The sequence below is a fragment of the Bipolaris oryzae genome, assembly GCF_000523455.1.
Source record: "Bipolaris oryzae ATCC 44560 unplaced genomic scaffold scaffold_203, whole genome shotgun sequence".
Lineage (NCBI taxonomy): Eukaryota > Fungi > Ascomycota > Dothideomycetes > Pleosporales > Pleosporaceae > Bipolaris > Bipolaris oryzae.
Window position 1 is genome coordinate 1 of NW_006911479.1, and position 15659 is coordinate 15659.

The following is a 15659-nucleotide window of genomic DNA, read 5'->3' on the forward strand; positions in this document are numbered from 1 at the left end:
GCTAGATAAAGGCCGAAGCACCACAGTCACGCAATATAGCACAACGTACCAAATTGTAACTAGTTAGATAGAACGGCCTTTGGCCAAAGTCCTACATAGCCAACGGCTGATACAGGACTATAATGGAATAATAATAATAAGCGAATCAAAAGTGATACCATAGGCCGAAAAGGTGTCAATATCTATGTCACCTTGCTCTTCCATCCATCTATACCAATCAATCAACACGCCTCTTCCAGCAATTCCTCTTTTTGCCATATCTGACTCATATCAGCAATGCGGATTGATACAATTGTAGAGGTACGAGTATACTTTGTAGACCGTTGACGTTTGAGTTGTTGAACTCTTCCGCAGTATGGCCCATGAAGTAAACCTGCAGAATGTTATGAGTAGCTAGGCTCATGATGGATAACCTTCTCCCACCTTCTCGTTCTGATAGCCGTAATGTCTGGTTCCATCCCATTGCGAGCTAATCTGCGTATTAAAGTGCAACTATAGCGTACTTATAAGATCATGTGTCAAGCTTCAAGCCTCTAGAAATGTGTGTTGCTAACCTCTTCGTCATGCGCGGTTTTCATTGGTGCTTTGTTGATCAGCTTTGCCTCTGTAAACCTCCTTGGGAACCGAGGCTTGGATGGTCCCATCATAGACCAACTGTCATTATCAGACTTGTTAAACCTTTTAACGCTCATCGTTCATGTTACTGACTTTAGAGAGACACGCACCCCAGTGCGGATTTCCTCTTTTGCTGCGACTTTAACGACCTCATCAGTAAGATAATTAAGTGTTCCAAGCTGATCATCCAGTCCCCACAAGCCCCAAGCATTGCCATGAGGACCATTCTTGTCCACAGGGAGATCGGTAAAATCAATGAAGCGAGTCGCCGCCATATGGTCCGCCGCTAATAGATGTCGTAGACTGTTTAGCTGTTGTCCAGTATAAATGTAGTCTTAATCTCGACTGTAGTTTGAATGTCTCCCAACACACGATAGATACTATAAGTCAAATTGCTAGGTGGAGACACGTAATATTGCAATTGCAGGGTTCGGAAGTAGTGCGATTGGTTCGACCTTGGATTAGTGGCAGTGTGCGGAGGACCCCGAGCAAATTAACCCACATCATACTTCTCCGCACATGGCCCAGGCATCTGCTAACTGCACATGGCCTTGTCTCCGGGCTCATTCCTTTACACAAAAATGGTGATTGGAACTAACCTACCAGAGCTGAACAGCGGGAGGCAACTTCGTCTTTTACCCCGGAGTATGCCGACTTGTCCCTAGAAGAGATCGATATCATGCGATATTCTGAAGGCCAGCGAGAGAAAAAGGTTGTGCATAAGATATGTCACATTAACCTGTATTCCTCAGCTTCACTCCTAGATCCGTCTGTTAGAATCAGTAAGTCGATTGATGGTGGTTATTCTAAAAGCAACATGTGACATCGTTTTTCTTCCCTATTGCTTCGCCGGATATTAACGTAATGACAACCGTGAATAGCGTCAGAAGTGCCAGACTCAAACATCTGGCACGCTGAATGCTACTTGAACTTCTTTAAAGAATGTTTTGTGCAATCAAGCAGTGAACTGGTTTGTTTTCAAGCCAAGCAACCTGAGGAAGCCATCGAGAATCAAGCGGCGCGCCAGAACCCTCTACCCTATTCCAGCTGCATTTCCCAAGTTTTGATCGTTCGTGCGGACGACCAGGGGTTAATTATCAAGACATATTTCTTTCAGCGCCAGTTCGTCCTTGAGATGGGGATTAAAGGGATAATTTTTTTAATATGGATTGGTATATCCATTAAGGTCTTATGTATATCAATCATAGAGAAGTATCCCATAAGTCTAACAGATACACGCTAGCTATGTGATATATCGGAAACCGTTTAGGATAGCACGTTGTGAATCATCGTCCAATCGCGCTATAGCATCTGCGTCATTGCGATCGGTCGTCCGAGCCAACCTCTCGAATTTTTTGTTACCACGCCGCAAGAGGAAGCACAGGGCTAGAATGGAAGAGAAAGCTAGTGTCTGAAACGCTAATGTGCAACCCCAGGACACAGTGAAGACGGGCTGATATTGATCAAGCCAAAAGTAGTTTGCGAACAGAGACGCCGTATTTGCGCACGTGTTGGCAATACCGATGGCTGCAGCCCTCTTGATTGGTGGTCTAGGTATAGTCGAAGATAGCCAGGTATAGGTCGTGGAGAAGACACCAAAAGTGCCGACACAGACGAGGAAAGTGAATCCATATCTGGCCCAGTGGTTGTCGAGGATGGTCATCATGAGTATCGATCCCAGCATGGCCACCACAGCCGAGATCCCAGCCCCGATAGATCGATTCTGTTTTTTGTCGGCGACCACGGCGAAACTAAGGGCCCAAATGAATGCAAACAGATATGGGGGTGACGTGAGCAGGAGTACCGTAGTGTTGTTCTTGAAGCCGATCTGCTTGATCAGTGTCGGGAAGAAGTGAGAATAGGATATTGATGCTGTGACTGCCATCTGTAGGCACGCGAACAGCCATACCCGTACGTCCTTCGATGCGAGGACGATTCCACTCCATATTTTGACATCTTCTTCCCCTAGCGTGCTCTCGCTGCCGGCATCTGCAGCCAGCCGTCCTTGCGCGACGATTTTCTCGTCTTCTGAGAGCCACTTTGTAGTGGCTGGATAGTCGGGGAGAAAAATCATGGCACATAATCCCTGTAAAGAAGATGACAATCAGACTATGACGGCGATTTCGCAATCAAGAAAAGTGATGCTTACTACGACAATTGTGGCCAGACCCTCCAATATGAACAGCCACCTCCATGTAGCCTATAGATGTTTAGCATTGAGTGTGTAATAGAATGGGTTTTTCTTACTAGTTTCCCAACATGCTTCATACCAGACAAAATGCCAGCAGATATGAGACCCGCAAAACTATTGGACAGCAACAGTCCACATATCAGCAGAGCGATTCTAACGCCCAGCTCGCGCTTGGTATACCAGCAGCTGAGCAAGTATACGGCACCGGGGAAAAACGGAGCTTCTACAAGCCCTAGAAAAAAGCGCACTGCAAGAAGGCCACCTGCGGAGCTCGTTGCGCCGGTGCAGCCACTAACAATAGCCCAAGTGATAATACAACTAGGCTAGCAAAAAGGTCAGCTGTAGCCGCCAAGAGGAAGGAATAGGAGTTTAAATAAGAAATTCAGAACGTACAAGATACAGAGAAGGGCGTAGTTTGGTCATAAGTATAGTTGCAGGCAGTTGCATTGCGATATATCCGGCAGAGAAGATGGATATGGCTGTTTGGTAGAGAGCTCCGGTAACATGAGTATCCTCCTGCAGCCCATAGAGGCGGGCTTGGGTAATGGAGTTACGGTCGAGATAGTTGAATAGATAGATGATGACGACAAGAGGGAGGAGCCTTCTGTCGATCTTTCGTACGAGTTGCTTTTCTATCTCTTTGGCGAACTCTGGAGTGTACGATCTGTAACTCTCAATGACAGTGTCAGCTTTGCCCGAGGATTCTATATGATTGGTGCACGACAGCTTGTCGATGTCTCTGTCGACTTTGTTCATGTTGGTCACCGGTGCAGCGTGCATGTTACGGGTAGTTGGATGAAAATCACGAATGAAGTCTGCGTAATCAATTTCTAACGAGATTCTTCAGTTTGCTATTGGGAACATATATATTGTAAGGATATTTGGGGGACAGAGCGCTTGGCCGGTTAAGCGGCCGTGTTCCGATGAGTTCCTGCTACATAATTGTGGACGAAAGCCGCTCGGGGACAGCCGGTCCTCTAGCCAGCACAGTGAACTATGAAAAATGTAATTTAGTTGCCAAATAGTCGGCATGGGTTGTTCACCAGCATGTCTTGGAATTGCTCCGTAGACAGCCAGCTCTGAACAGCGGCCAATTCAGCGCTGGGGTCTGCCCCTTCTAACGGACCCGCTTCGAAGTCGTTTTGTGACGCGTCTACATGGGGCCAGTCGCTACCCCATAACAAGGCCTGGGGAGCAGATCGTGCCAGTAAGCTTATTATGTCCCTCATGGCATGGATATTCCGTGGGCTGCGGCGGTGAAGGGCCGAGATCTTGACGTAGACGCGACCAGATTGGAGCAGCTCTACAAAGTCGTGCAATGCCAAGCTTCCATGGTCAGATGGAGTCGCACAAGCAATGTGGTCTGCCACAATAGGAAGGCCAGCCAGATGCTTGTCTGTCAAGATGAAATGCTTGAGTTGCGACCATGTTGCGAGCGGCAACTGGGCCGAGATTTTCCACCCCAGATTTCGCACTTGGCTCACTTGCGCCAGCGCCGTCATTTGGCGCTGCACCCATGCGGGGTCCTGCCCCAAACCCCCATATACCCCGTGGAGTCGGATGCATCGGACACCTAGGAGGTGCATCCGCTCTATCTGGCTATCGGTCAAAGACGAAAGTGGCGTGCTAGCGTCGGCGAGGACGGTGCCTCGGACCAGCCCCGAGAAGTGGTCCGGACGTTTGCCGCAGTATTCGAGGGTTGCAAGGAGACCATCCATGGATGCTTCGACAGACGCCTGGACAATCATGACATTATTCGTGAGCAGGTTCTGAAGAAGCAGGTCGACTGGCGCGGGACATGGAGTATAGGCCCGAGGCGTTTTGAACGGGAATTTGTCTGGCTCGAAACAGTGGATATGGCAATCCCAGGTGCCCGTAATTGAACGTATCGACATAGTGGGAGTGTAATTTTTATCGTGCAGACGGGTCGCCTCCATTCGTACTCTACATATGTCAGCATAAAGAGATTATAATATATAGTATAGCGTACGAATAGTGGAGCCCAAATGATAGACTAGATTAAGCTCTAGTAATCATGTTAATAATTAGAAAGGCAGTGCTTGATTTATTGACCGGATTAGACTCTACTAACCTAGTTTTAGCGGTGCAGGAGAAAACTGATACCAGGCGAGTGTGGACATGGATAGCTCTTCAGGTTGATCATTTTCAAAAAAACTTTCAGTTGAGCACATGGTAGTGATAGGTCCTAGCTTGCCTTCGCCTTATTTTAGCGGAAAAACAGGGCGGTGCGAGTCACACCAGGATATTTATCAACGGCATCTCTTGTAGCGCAACACATTGAGAGACTTTTAATTTCTCGATATTCATGCAGTGTGAAGAAGATAGAGATTAGCCTAGTGAACAAGCGAAGGCAGAGGCAAAGGTTTGGAACCAACTCAGAAACCAGTTTCAATGCCATCGCAATGTTTGCAATAGTAAGGAGTGTGGTGAAGCAAGAGGTTTCGAATTATAAGCTATATACACTCTTGTCACTTCCGATTTGCTCCAGTGATTCGACAACGTCAGTTTGTGCACTCTCGTCTCTCAGACTCTTGAGTGTACAACTGTATCAGTCGATTAGATCCTTGCAGCCCCAGTAACGCAAGCACAAACCGCGCTTGCGCTAGCTTGCACCTGCAGCGCCGTATCAATTCCACAATTGCCGACTACGCACCCAAGCGCACCATTTTGGATGGCAGCAGAGTTGGTGCATCGGCACGAATAATCAGCTCCGCCACAACCAACGGCGGACGCGGCGGATTGGATGCAGGGAACCTATGGGAAATGTCAGCTGTGAAAGCTAGAAGGGGAGGAAATTGGAGACTGACACCGCAGGTTGGGATGGCGGAGGCGACAGGGTCGCAGCGGGTTTGGGCAGAGACAGAAGTTGCTAGGAGCAGGAGAATGGAGAGAGTAGACTGGTACTGCATGTTTGCTGATGTTGGTTGCTTTTTGACTGCGAGGCGAGAGTTGTAGTTTCCTGTTGCAGGGCGGTTCATCGATGAATTTATACCTCATTGCAGAGTATCAGCTCTCTACTCAATTCCAGCTTACACATGCTTCTTGCTATTGAAGTTCGGCCTCAAGAGTATCTGTTGTTACGATTTGCATCACTTTCCTTGATTTGTGACGAGGAGACGCGGGGAAACATCGGAGACGTCGACTCGATAGGGAAGGCAGTAGTCACAGATATTTGAAGTTGTGGTCACATGTACCAGCTGTGGTTCGTGGAGTTGTCAATCCCTGCTGGTGCCCCTTGCATGGCGACGGGACGAATTTGCGGGGAAGCTTGTCTTACCCTAATGTCCATAGGATCAGCATTCACATGCAGGTATACTTCGAGTTGTTATACCCGGATGGAATCCGAGGCATTGAACAAGCACTAGTGATGAACATTGGGCATGTGAATTGAGAGGGGTAGTTCAAAGACATGTGACTTAGTATTACAAGCAAAAAGTGCACTATATTGAAAAAAAACATTGCTTGAGATGAGGCCTATAGTAGCTTAGCGCCGACATCGTACTGTAGCTACCGCAACGGCCGCCTCTCTACATCCCACCCGCGCACACTCGGTCTATCACAATCTTCCCACACCATTCCCCACCATCCTAAGCTCAAGTCGTCTTTCCTCACCGGCCTGAACGTGTTGGCGTCGGTCCACTCGTTCTCCTCCGCCCACGCCACAAATCCATGGCCCCAATCGCCATAGCATCCCAGCCCAGCGCCTATGGACGTCTGGCCGAGATGTGGAAACTGGCCGTGCAATGTCCACTCGCCCATGCCTCCATCTCCAGTCTGAGGGCAAGTGAACACACGCACCCCCAGCACGCCATACCAGCTGAAGACCTCGAGCACCGCACGCGCTTGCCCAACCACTCGTACTGGCATCCATTTGATGCTGAAAAAGTGTTCCGGGCTGCGCGACGCCAGCGCGTCCTCGACCTCAGACCCGACGCAATTGCAAAGAGGATCACTCGCGTCCCCGCTGGCTGCGTGCGTATGGAAGGCAATGACATGCTTCTTTCCGTTCTTACGGCGCGAAATCTGGAGCAGGTCATGGCCCGCCGGGTTGGGTGACCCGGGAAGAGATGGGACGAGTGCAGTAAGCAGAGGGCCCACGAGGACACTGACCAGAGCCGTGTCGCATTGGTGCAGTCCCACGCATACGATGTCAGAGCTTCCACTCTGTTGGCCGTAAGTGGCTACAGTGGTCCTGTCGTCGGGCGTGGGCTTGACGACCACGACTTGATCGTGGCCCCAACCCATGACGTCGCCCACGAGCACCGATGCGTCATTTTCAGCTTCAAGCTCGAGGTCGAAGTCTGCAGTCACGAGCTTGGCGTTACCAGCATCGTCAAAGTCAATCTTTGCTAAATTTACCCACTCACTGTCCTCCTTAGGACCGGCGCGCGCCAGCAAGATGCTCTGCTTGGAAGCACCGGCACCTCTGAACGGCTTGACAAAGCCGTAGGGCGCCTTAGGTAGAGACAGCGTCGATTGCACCAAGCTGCTACCTAGTACTCCAACCAGCAACTGATTCTCAGACTGTGAGACGGCGACCATTTCCCTTTCGGCTACGAAGTAGCCATCGATAAAGCGAGTCAGATTCAGCATAAAACCAGCGGGGATGTTGCTGAGGATGGTCGCGCGTCTGACCCCCATAACACGCATCCGCCAGGGATTCTTTGTTGAGAATGTAGCGCAGGTGCCGTCGGACAGCCCGTCGGGACTTAGATCCGATGTATATACTGTCTCCGTCATGTTGATATCACCGCTCCCATCGGCCTTCGCTGCGTAGGTGAATCCGATGATGCCAGTTCTCTGGCCGGACGGCATCCAATGCAGGACCTCTCTGCTTGGCGCGATATCTTGATCAATGAGCCTGTTGTGAATGGTAAATGTTGACTGAGTCTTGTCCGCAAACTTGACTTCAGCAGGGGTCCAAAAGTTGATGCAGCAGCCCTCGCTGCCGTTACCGTCGAGATCCTGGATCTGGATAAACCCGCCAGATAGCAACCCGTCAAGTGAGAACTGCATCGGGAATTGGCCTTTCACCACGAAGTCAGCAGCCTGGATGGTGTTGCCATAGCCGGTGTCACCTGGGGATTGAGCCCGTCGGGCGCCGTAGTTGGAATGGTCGTTTAGGTCCTTACGAACTGTGCATTTGCTTTCCGTGGCGTTGTCGTGCAAAGCTATCCACAGCGGGGCAGGGTTATGCTTGTCGTATCCACCCCATCCCTCCTTCTTCCAGTTCTGGGGTTCGATAGCGGTCATTGGCTGGGGCACGAGGTCCATGGCTTTGAACCAGCTCTTGTTCTTTTCCCAATCCTCAATCGGCTTGTCGCCTTTGTATCCATCACGAAACACCTCGGCAGCTGACTTCTTTAGGCAATCCATGCTGTTATCGTCAGCAATCTACGCAGCTTGCAAGAAATGCGTGCGATGCATACCATCGAGCGCGGTTCACTGAGGCTTGTGGCTCCATGAATTGCTTATCGCCTTAAGACGCGTTAGCCAGATCTCGAGCCTAATTAAAATCTTCTCACCATATTCAATCCATTGGTCTCCAAGCTTATTGCGAACCAAGAGGCCGGTCGCGCTGTCGTCGTCGTGCATCTATTCCCATTAGCTTGGCTCACAAACAAGGGTCATGTACTGACATAGCGACATTGAAAGTCCCAGACTGCATCTTTCTTCACAGCATGAGGTACCATAGACACATAAGCCGGGTTGTGGAAGGCCCGCCGAGGAGCCCGAAGATGCCCTGAGCTGAACAGGTCAGTGAGAAAATGGGCTGCGAAGGCCTCGTGGATGTAAGCTGTGCGAAGCATTTTCATCTTTGCTTCATCTGACGTCTCGTTGCGTGCCTTTCGTGCAATCTGGAGGGCGCTGGTATGACCGACACAGTATGCCATGACGGCGTAATCACCCTCGTCCGGTTAGCTCGCAGTTTCTAGGCACTCGACTGCACTTACAAAGTGGTCAATGTTTGTGTAAGCGATCCAGGCATACATGGATGACAGGGCGGTCAAGCCAGTCTTTGTCATGTTTGTGAATTCTTCGTCGGTTGGGATATGGCAATGTCCGTGGTCGCCATCATAGGAGAGTTTTTCATGACTGAGATGGTTAGAAAGAGCAACAATAGCAATTGGCTACATACTATGCGACGGCTGTGTTGTCCCCAAATTTTGTGGCGGCCTCGAGCGCATGGTGCTCGGAGGTAATGAGCTCTCTGATTTTCTTCAAGTAACCGTCAGAATCTTGCAGCATGCTCTGCACCGCCGATTCGAAGCGGGCAAGAGGTGCTTTGGATGATTTCGGATTGATCAGGGTTCCAAAGCCCTCGGCGTTGGAGATGGGAAAGTATCTCTCGTAGCCTTCTTTGTTGGTGTAGAAGTCGCCCGCAAGCACAATGATGTTACTGAAGTTCAAGTCGACGTCGCCTTGTTTAGTTTTCACAGTCACCAGGGCCTCTTCGATGGATAGCTTATCGCCATTGATAGCGAAGAGTTCCACAAAGCGAGCTGTCTCTTCGTGTTCAGCAGCTACACTGCCATTAGCATTTATAGAGGTTGAATAAGCATACATGTCATACCTTCGAGCCAATGTCCCTGGAAAGGCTTTTTATCTGGAACATGGCTATTGACTGCATACTCGCAGTCTTCGCCTTGAATCTTGGGTGGGTTGAGGTATCCCAGCTCTTGGAGCTTCTGCTGGTGAGCTTCGCTGGAGCTCTCCACAGTTGTGGGTGTTACTGCCATACTTGCTGCCTTGGGTGAGGAGTTGATCTCTGAACCACTTCGCGAGCCGTCCAGTCAAGCCGAAGCGGCACTTATAGTAGAGAAGGCTCCTCATGCCGGGGGAGCTGAATGGCTTCCTCGCTCTATGCGGCCATGTCCGTCGGGCTGTAGGGCACATGCCAATGCAGGTGTATCACCAGTGTGTTCGCAGCATGCTTGTGAGTTCTGTCCGTGGTTGTGGAGGCCTAGACTGTGATCGACGACCCGAAGTAGACAAGACTATGCTAGAAGCGGTCGCCACACTACCGACAGCCGCCAGCCTCGTCTGCGTGGCTTATGCTTGCCCGACCGGGCGAAGCGAGCGGCCTATAAGCGAGAGCCGGATACGGGCCGCACCCTATTCCAGCTTGCCCCCCCATCGCTCAGCCCCGTATACCGACGCCGCTTTCATCTTCAATAACCCTTAAACCCCAATCTGTCCGTGGAGATCCGTCTAGAGCCCCAGTTCGTTGCGCGACTACGCGAAGCGAGCGGCCTACTAACCCAGGGCCGAATGCAAGCCGCTCTGGTTCAGCTTGCCCTCCCATCGCTCAGCCCCGTGTATGGACGCCACTTCTATCTTCAATCATCTCTAGACTACATTTGTCTATGGAGATTGGTCTAGAGCACCGACTGCTTGCGTGATGGAGCCGAGGAAGATAAGCCCAGAGTGATGGTGCGGATGGCTGAGGACGGGCAAATGATCGCCTGACTTCTTGTCCTGCACCCATAACTGTGTATATATGTGAGTGAATCCGGCCGGCAATGCTTGTGAGTGAGACTTGTAGCAAAGCACATACTACTTGTACATCTTACATCGCATCTACACACACACGCATACAACCATCGTTTTCTTTTCCAACATGGCAATCGAACTTCAAACCCCCATCGTTTCCAGCAAGGACCGAGCTCCAGGTCGGCAGAAGGTATATTCGCCAATCAATCGCCGTTTGTTAATCTTCATGTGTAACAAATCTTCTATAGGCACAAGACGAGGCAGGCTCCGACGCTGTCAGGCCAACTGAGGTGTTCAAAAAGTACTTCGGGGGCATCTGGGTGAAGATCATCAACAAAACCCAATTCAACCTCAGCTACGTGCCCGGCGACCTGAAATACGGCGAGATGATTAATGGCCCGCCCGACGCCGACGCGTGGACCACCCGAGGGTTCGGCATTGGGGGCAACACAATCTTCGGTATGGGTCCGAGGCCGATGGGCGGAATACAGATGCGCCTGAAGCTGGATAATGGCCACGATTTTGACTTTACTCTCGTAAGCTTGAACCCTCAATGCTTCTGGTAGAGCAATCAGCATGCTGAGAATACAATACAGGGACTTTCATCGGCACTAATGGGAAACTACAATGCGTCTTTGGTCAAAGGCCACGACCGCGGCGCTGCCATCAAGGCGCTCAACGCAGCTGGTGCTTCCATCTCGTCCGAAAAGTACGAGGGAGTCATAAAAGGCGACATCAAGCATGCCAAGACTCAGTTCAACATCAATGTAGTCACATCGCCCGGCTATGAGATGAGTTTGGTCATCTCGCAGGACGAGTGAAGTCTCGTCATACCGCGGTGATGGGAGTATACATGAACATTTCAGAGTTGTGTGCGACTTCTTGAGTCTGCATATTGTGAGGATAGTTGAGTTAACAGGGCACGCGGATGCCTTAGTGCATTGCGTAACAAGTTGGATGTTATTCTCATTCCGGTACTGCAAAAACAGCATCGAGACCTGCCGAGTGTGGGTGTTTTGGGAATGTGAATGGAAGCATGATGAGGCATGTACTATTACTAATCTGCTTGAATGTCAATACTCGGATTGAGGGTCATAAGCATGCTTATATAGTTCGTACCTCCTTCTCGTTTCCACACTTAGGCATTGACGTCCGAACTTGGGAACCTCTATGTTTCATTATATCGTTATATTGTTCTTCTTAGTGGACCCTGCCATGTGCCTCCATGCAACGCTTTTGCAGCGCGAAACGGTACGGTCCGATCTTGTTTCTAGTGAGCCTCACCCAGCCGTATCTTAGGCTAAGCATGGCTTCAATTTTTTGTATCTGTTTGCCATGTAGCATATCATATTGTCCTTCTCAGAAAGGAACGAGAGGTCACACCCCAGCCCTCCGGAATCTGGTATCTAGATGACGCAACATGCAAACAATTCTAGGCATTGCAAATTTATTCGAGCCAAATAAAGTTCACCGTCATTTGATTGAACTTGGTCTTGGATAGATTTGAGTTCTATTCATCCAATTACAACACGGCAATTAAATCTTTGATCTTGTTTTAGGCTGGGCAGCTGACTTCTATCGTCACGTCCGCAGTAGCGGACACAGGAACCCATGCCACCGTTGCATGTAACGCTTTATCCATTTCCCAGCGAACCTCAAAATTTCCCTCGATCTTTACTTTTACTTCGTCCAGGTTCATTTCCAGCGCTGGCCACCTTGAGGCATGCCATACCACAATGCGGTACTCGCGGCCAATGTCCCGCTCGACCAGGTCATCTCCATACTGCGAGAACGGTGTTGAAACTCTTATTCGCCGTATGTCTCTCATTTGGTCACTACCAAACTCACTTGTGGTTGTTTGCTTGAATTTTACGTGTCGGAATATGCTTTTTGCCTCATGGTCTCCATATGCGTTGACAAGCTTCGTCACGACCTCTCCCTTAGCTTCATTTGGTAGTGCAGAGAGGTAGACATTACACGGGGCGCTCTCTCGTGATACCCCGTCATCGAGATACATGTCGTAGGTGTTATCCTTGCCTGGGTAAACGTTGATCGTTAGTGGATTTGGCGTAGCATCTCTGTCGTCCCGAGTACGATCTGGTACCCAGTCACGCGCCGCCATTTGCGGTATGATGCCACCCTCGCGGATGTACATGGGTGTAATATAAGGTAGCTGCTTCACATCTCTCGAGATGTGACAGTCAAAGTCGACATATGTACCCCCACTAACCCTGGGGGCCAAAGGCTGAGCAAGAATACCTCCTAGATATAGCTTTGTTCCTGGGCGCAGGTTCATGGGATACCAGTAGTCCGGAGCAGGCAGGTACAATTTCCGTGTCTTTCGCTGAGACTCCTTATAAAGAGTTGGAGCGACAAGAAGGTCATTACGGACTAGATACTGACTCCGTGTATACCATTGGTTTGCATCATAGAGTGACGAGTCCAATGGATCGGTAATGATCATGGCACGCGCAATCGGCAAACCGTTGATCATGTTTTCAAACATGGCATCATAGAGCAGCTGAAGCAGGCTGTACCTCAACTGAATTACGTAGCGGCATATTGGCAAGACAGAGTAATATGTATTGCGGTCTTCTTCAGGCACAAACCTCCAGTCGGGCGAATTCTGCAATTCAGCATAGGCATAAGGCTCTTGGAAGCGTTTCTTGCCTTCCTTGCCACTGTAATGATTTCGAAACCATGGTAGCAAGCTGTATGCGCAGTACCATCGAATCACAAGCTCAGGGTCGGCCCAAGACTCCCCATCATGTACTGGCTCGAACCCACCAACATCCGCTCCGGCAATAGTCACACCAGCGAGTCCGAGTGCAAGCACCTGTGTTACAGAGATATCAAAAAATTCCCAGGTAGAAGCGTTGTCGCCGGTCCAGAGTCCCGCAAAGCGTTGAGCACCGGCAAAGCTGCCACGGCCGATGATGAAGTTACGCTTACCCTTGCGACTTTCAAGCTCCTGCAAACCGTGAAATGTAGCTTTGTGGAGATTGTAGCTGTAGAGAGACCAAATCTCAATCGCCTTTTTTTGTTCAGCAGCCTTGGGATCTCCGCTCCAGCCGTCCGAATCCAGGAGTAGACGGAATGGCCAACTTTCACAGCTGTTAGCCCTCGTGCCCAAATAATGCATAATCTGAGAGGTTTACTAACGATTTCATATCACCGAATGCTTCACCCATGCACGGCGATGTCATGTCTTGCCAAACAAATTCAAGACCTGTCTGGAAAAGGTATGTGTATTGTCTGCCCCACCACTCCCTGACTTCTTGATTGTTCAGGTTAGGATAGTAGCCTGGAGCTCCCCTACCATCTCCGTAATCGACGCCCCCTCGGAATGGGACTGGAGGATCCTTATTGAAAAGATGCTCAAGCTGGTAGTCACCTTTGGTCTCGTACTTTGGTAAGTCATGGAAGTTGTTGGGGTCCTTGAAGTATCTGTTTCCGGCTCCAAAGTTGAGAGATATTTGCTTGTCATAGGAGCTCGCTGACGGATCGACATCACGGCGATCCATGACGAAGTATTTGTTCTTCAATCCCTCCTCAAGAACTGGGTAGGGATTTTTGGGGTCAGAAAGGAGACTAATGACCGGCGTGATGTTTGTGCTGCATTTGACTCCCTGCTTCCGAAGCTGACTGAACATTTCTTCCGGTTGTGGGAAATGGCCTTCATCTGTATTAATAGTGAAGGTGCGGTATAACCGCTGAATGTCGACATCAATGTGCATGCCGTCCAGCGGGATTTGGTACTTCCTATACTGATTGACTGTATTCTCAACCTTTTTTCGCGTGTCATAGCCATAACATCCTTGATGATTTCCCAGCACGAAGCGTGGATACAGCTGCGGTCTGCCAATGAGCGACGTGTACAAGCGAATCACTTGTGCAACATCGTCACCAGCGATGAAAATGCTTTGAAAGCTATTAAATCTAGTTGCAATACGGAGCTGCGTAGTATCAACCCGGCCAAGGTCCAGCTTGACATCGGAATAGTTATCCACAAATGTGGCTAACTGAGATTGAGTACCAGGATGTGCATTCATTTCGATCCAGTATGGCTCAGAATGATACAAAGGCTCACTATCTGAATACGGCCCATCCTTGAGATCTTTTCCGTAGACGTTAAAGTATCGCATGTTGTCAAAATCTCCAAAGAATTGTTAGGCCACTGGGCAACGTACTGAATGTGTCAAGACTCACTAAAATAGTTCATGCAGACGTTGTCTTTGAACAACCTGCGCCCGCCTTGCTCCCCAAATCCCGCATATCTTGCGCTTAGCGGCTTTTCAATTGCTAGAACGGTTGCATTATCTAGCCATTGTAGTGGATTATTTTTGGTTCGCCAGATGACAGCAACTTGTGAGTCTGGAGGTGTCTTAATTTTCAATCTTTCCACCTGCTCAGGGTTGACATTTGAGATTGATGACAACGTTGGTAGCTGCGTCACAACACTCGTAGTTCTGATTGCTCTGACTGCGGTGATGTTGATAGGATTCCGTTCAATCCACAGCTGGACAATCACCTTGCGGGACGGATCCTCTACTGATTCGGAGCCGAGGACTGATTGCAAAACGTAGTATTCATTATTCGGCTGCACGAGTTCGACATGCCAGGATAAGCCCTCAGCAAGGTCCAGAATCTCGATAGTCTTTGTAAGTGTGTCCTGGACGATGGTTCTTGTGTTATAGTCAGAAAAGTCTGAAGGCGTTGTATTTGTGCTATGGAACCTAATACGCCAGACCTGTGGACGCATGAATTGGATCAACAGGAAACCCAATTCGTCATTGAAACGGAAGATTCTTCCATGGCTAGAAACTGGGAGCGGCGTGCCGTTGGCTTGCTGGTCTACTTCTTCGCATGAAATCGTATGAGGCCGCTTCGTCTTTCCACCAGCAATTTCTTTAAAGAACCACTCTGCTGGCTTGAAGATGTACGGGTCTTGGGTCTTCCAATGTTTCGCGGGTGTATCGGCGTTGTCTGAAGTTGGGGGAGACACTTCAAGTGCCTCGAGCCCCATTTTGTCGAATTTGAAGACGGGTGCAAGGAGAACTGAGAATGAAAGATGAGCAACGAAACTGACACCTTTCGCCTGAGTGATTGAAAATTGATAAAAAAGTCAATTTCTCACCCGAGCTCAATTAGTGCAGAAAGGGGAAGCATTAGCACTGCATAATATGCTGCAGGCTAAGCAAGGGTAGAGCTGAAGCTAAACCACTAGCACATGGAGCAAAGCGGTCTAGGCTTCTCGCCAACGCATCTTTTGTGATTCTGCATAGCTAAATCATGGTTCGTGCATAAAGGCTCAAAATCGGTAAACTAAAAACACGCT

The 15659-nt window shown here is 49.5% G+C and overlaps 7 protein-coding genes across 7 annotated transcripts; 1 reads left to right on the top strand and 6 right to left on the bottom strand.

Annotated features, from left to right (window-relative positions):
• Positions 1-158: 158 nt before the first annotated feature.
• COCMIDRAFT_30077 (uncharacterized protein) lies at positions 159-890 on the bottom strand (the record flags this gene model as incomplete). The annotated part of the gene is made up of 5 exons (XM_007694207.1): positions 159-260; positions 313-373; positions 424-474; positions 555-678; positions 709-890. Coding segments are annotated over 5 exons (520 nt in total), but the record flags the coding sequence as incomplete, so codon positions are not given.
• A 968-nt stretch (positions 891-1858) lies between these two features.
• Positions 1859-3562, bottom strand: COCMIDRAFT_107103 (uncharacterized protein; the record flags this gene model as incomplete). The annotated part of the gene is made up of 4 exons (XM_007694213.1): positions 1859-2701; positions 2765-2815; positions 2863-3129; positions 3200-3562. 4 exons carry the CDS (start codon positions 3560-3562, stop codon positions 1859-1861), a joined length of 1524 nt encoding a protein of 507 aa, XP_007692403.1.
• A 254-nt stretch (positions 3563-3816) lies between these two features.
• On the bottom strand, positions 3817-4701 carry COCMIDRAFT_107135 (uncharacterized protein; the record flags this gene model as incomplete). The annotated part of the gene is made up of 1 exon (XM_007694214.1): positions 3817-4701. The coding sequence occupies one exon, from the start codon at positions 4699-4701 to the stop codon at positions 3817-3819; it is 885 nt and encodes a 294-aa protein (XP_007692404.1).
• Positions 4702-5413: 712 nt separating this feature from the next.
• On the bottom strand, positions 5414-5664 carry COCMIDRAFT_45223 (uncharacterized protein; the record flags this gene model as incomplete). The annotated part of the gene is made up of 2 exons (XM_007694215.1): positions 5414-5581; positions 5635-5664. Coding segments are annotated over 2 exons (198 nt in total), but the record flags the coding sequence as incomplete, so codon positions are not given.
• A 670-nt stretch (positions 5665-6334) lies between these two features.
• COCMIDRAFT_9151 (uncharacterized protein) lies at positions 6335-9567 on the bottom strand (the record flags this gene model as incomplete). Its single annotated transcript, XM_007694203.1, has 7 exons — positions 6335-8204; positions 8257-8305; positions 8353-8422; positions 8467-8736; positions 8782-8923; positions 8967-9351; positions 9402-9567. 7 exons carry the CDS (start codon positions 9565-9567, stop codon positions 6335-6337), a joined length of 2952 nt encoding a protein of 983 aa, XP_007692393.1.
• An 881-nt stretch (positions 9568-10448) lies between these two features.
• Positions 10449-11142, top strand: COCMIDRAFT_30081 (uncharacterized protein; the record flags this gene model as incomplete). The annotated part of the gene is made up of 3 exons (XM_007694208.1): positions 10449-10511; positions 10570-10857; positions 10918-11142. 3 exons carry the CDS (start codon positions 10449-10451, stop codon positions 11140-11142), a joined length of 576 nt encoding a protein of 191 aa, XP_007692398.1.
• A 734-nt stretch (positions 11143-11876) lies between these two features.
• On the bottom strand, positions 11877-15347 carry COCMIDRAFT_30082 (glycoside hydrolase family 31 protein; the record flags this gene model as incomplete). The annotated part of the gene is made up of 3 exons (XM_007694209.1): positions 11877-13425; positions 13484-14430; positions 14550-15347. The coding sequence occupies 3 exons, from the start codon at positions 15345-15347 to the stop codon at positions 11877-11879; spliced, it is 3294 nt and encodes a 1097-aa protein (XP_007692399.1).
• Positions 15348-15659: the final 312 nt, after the last annotated feature.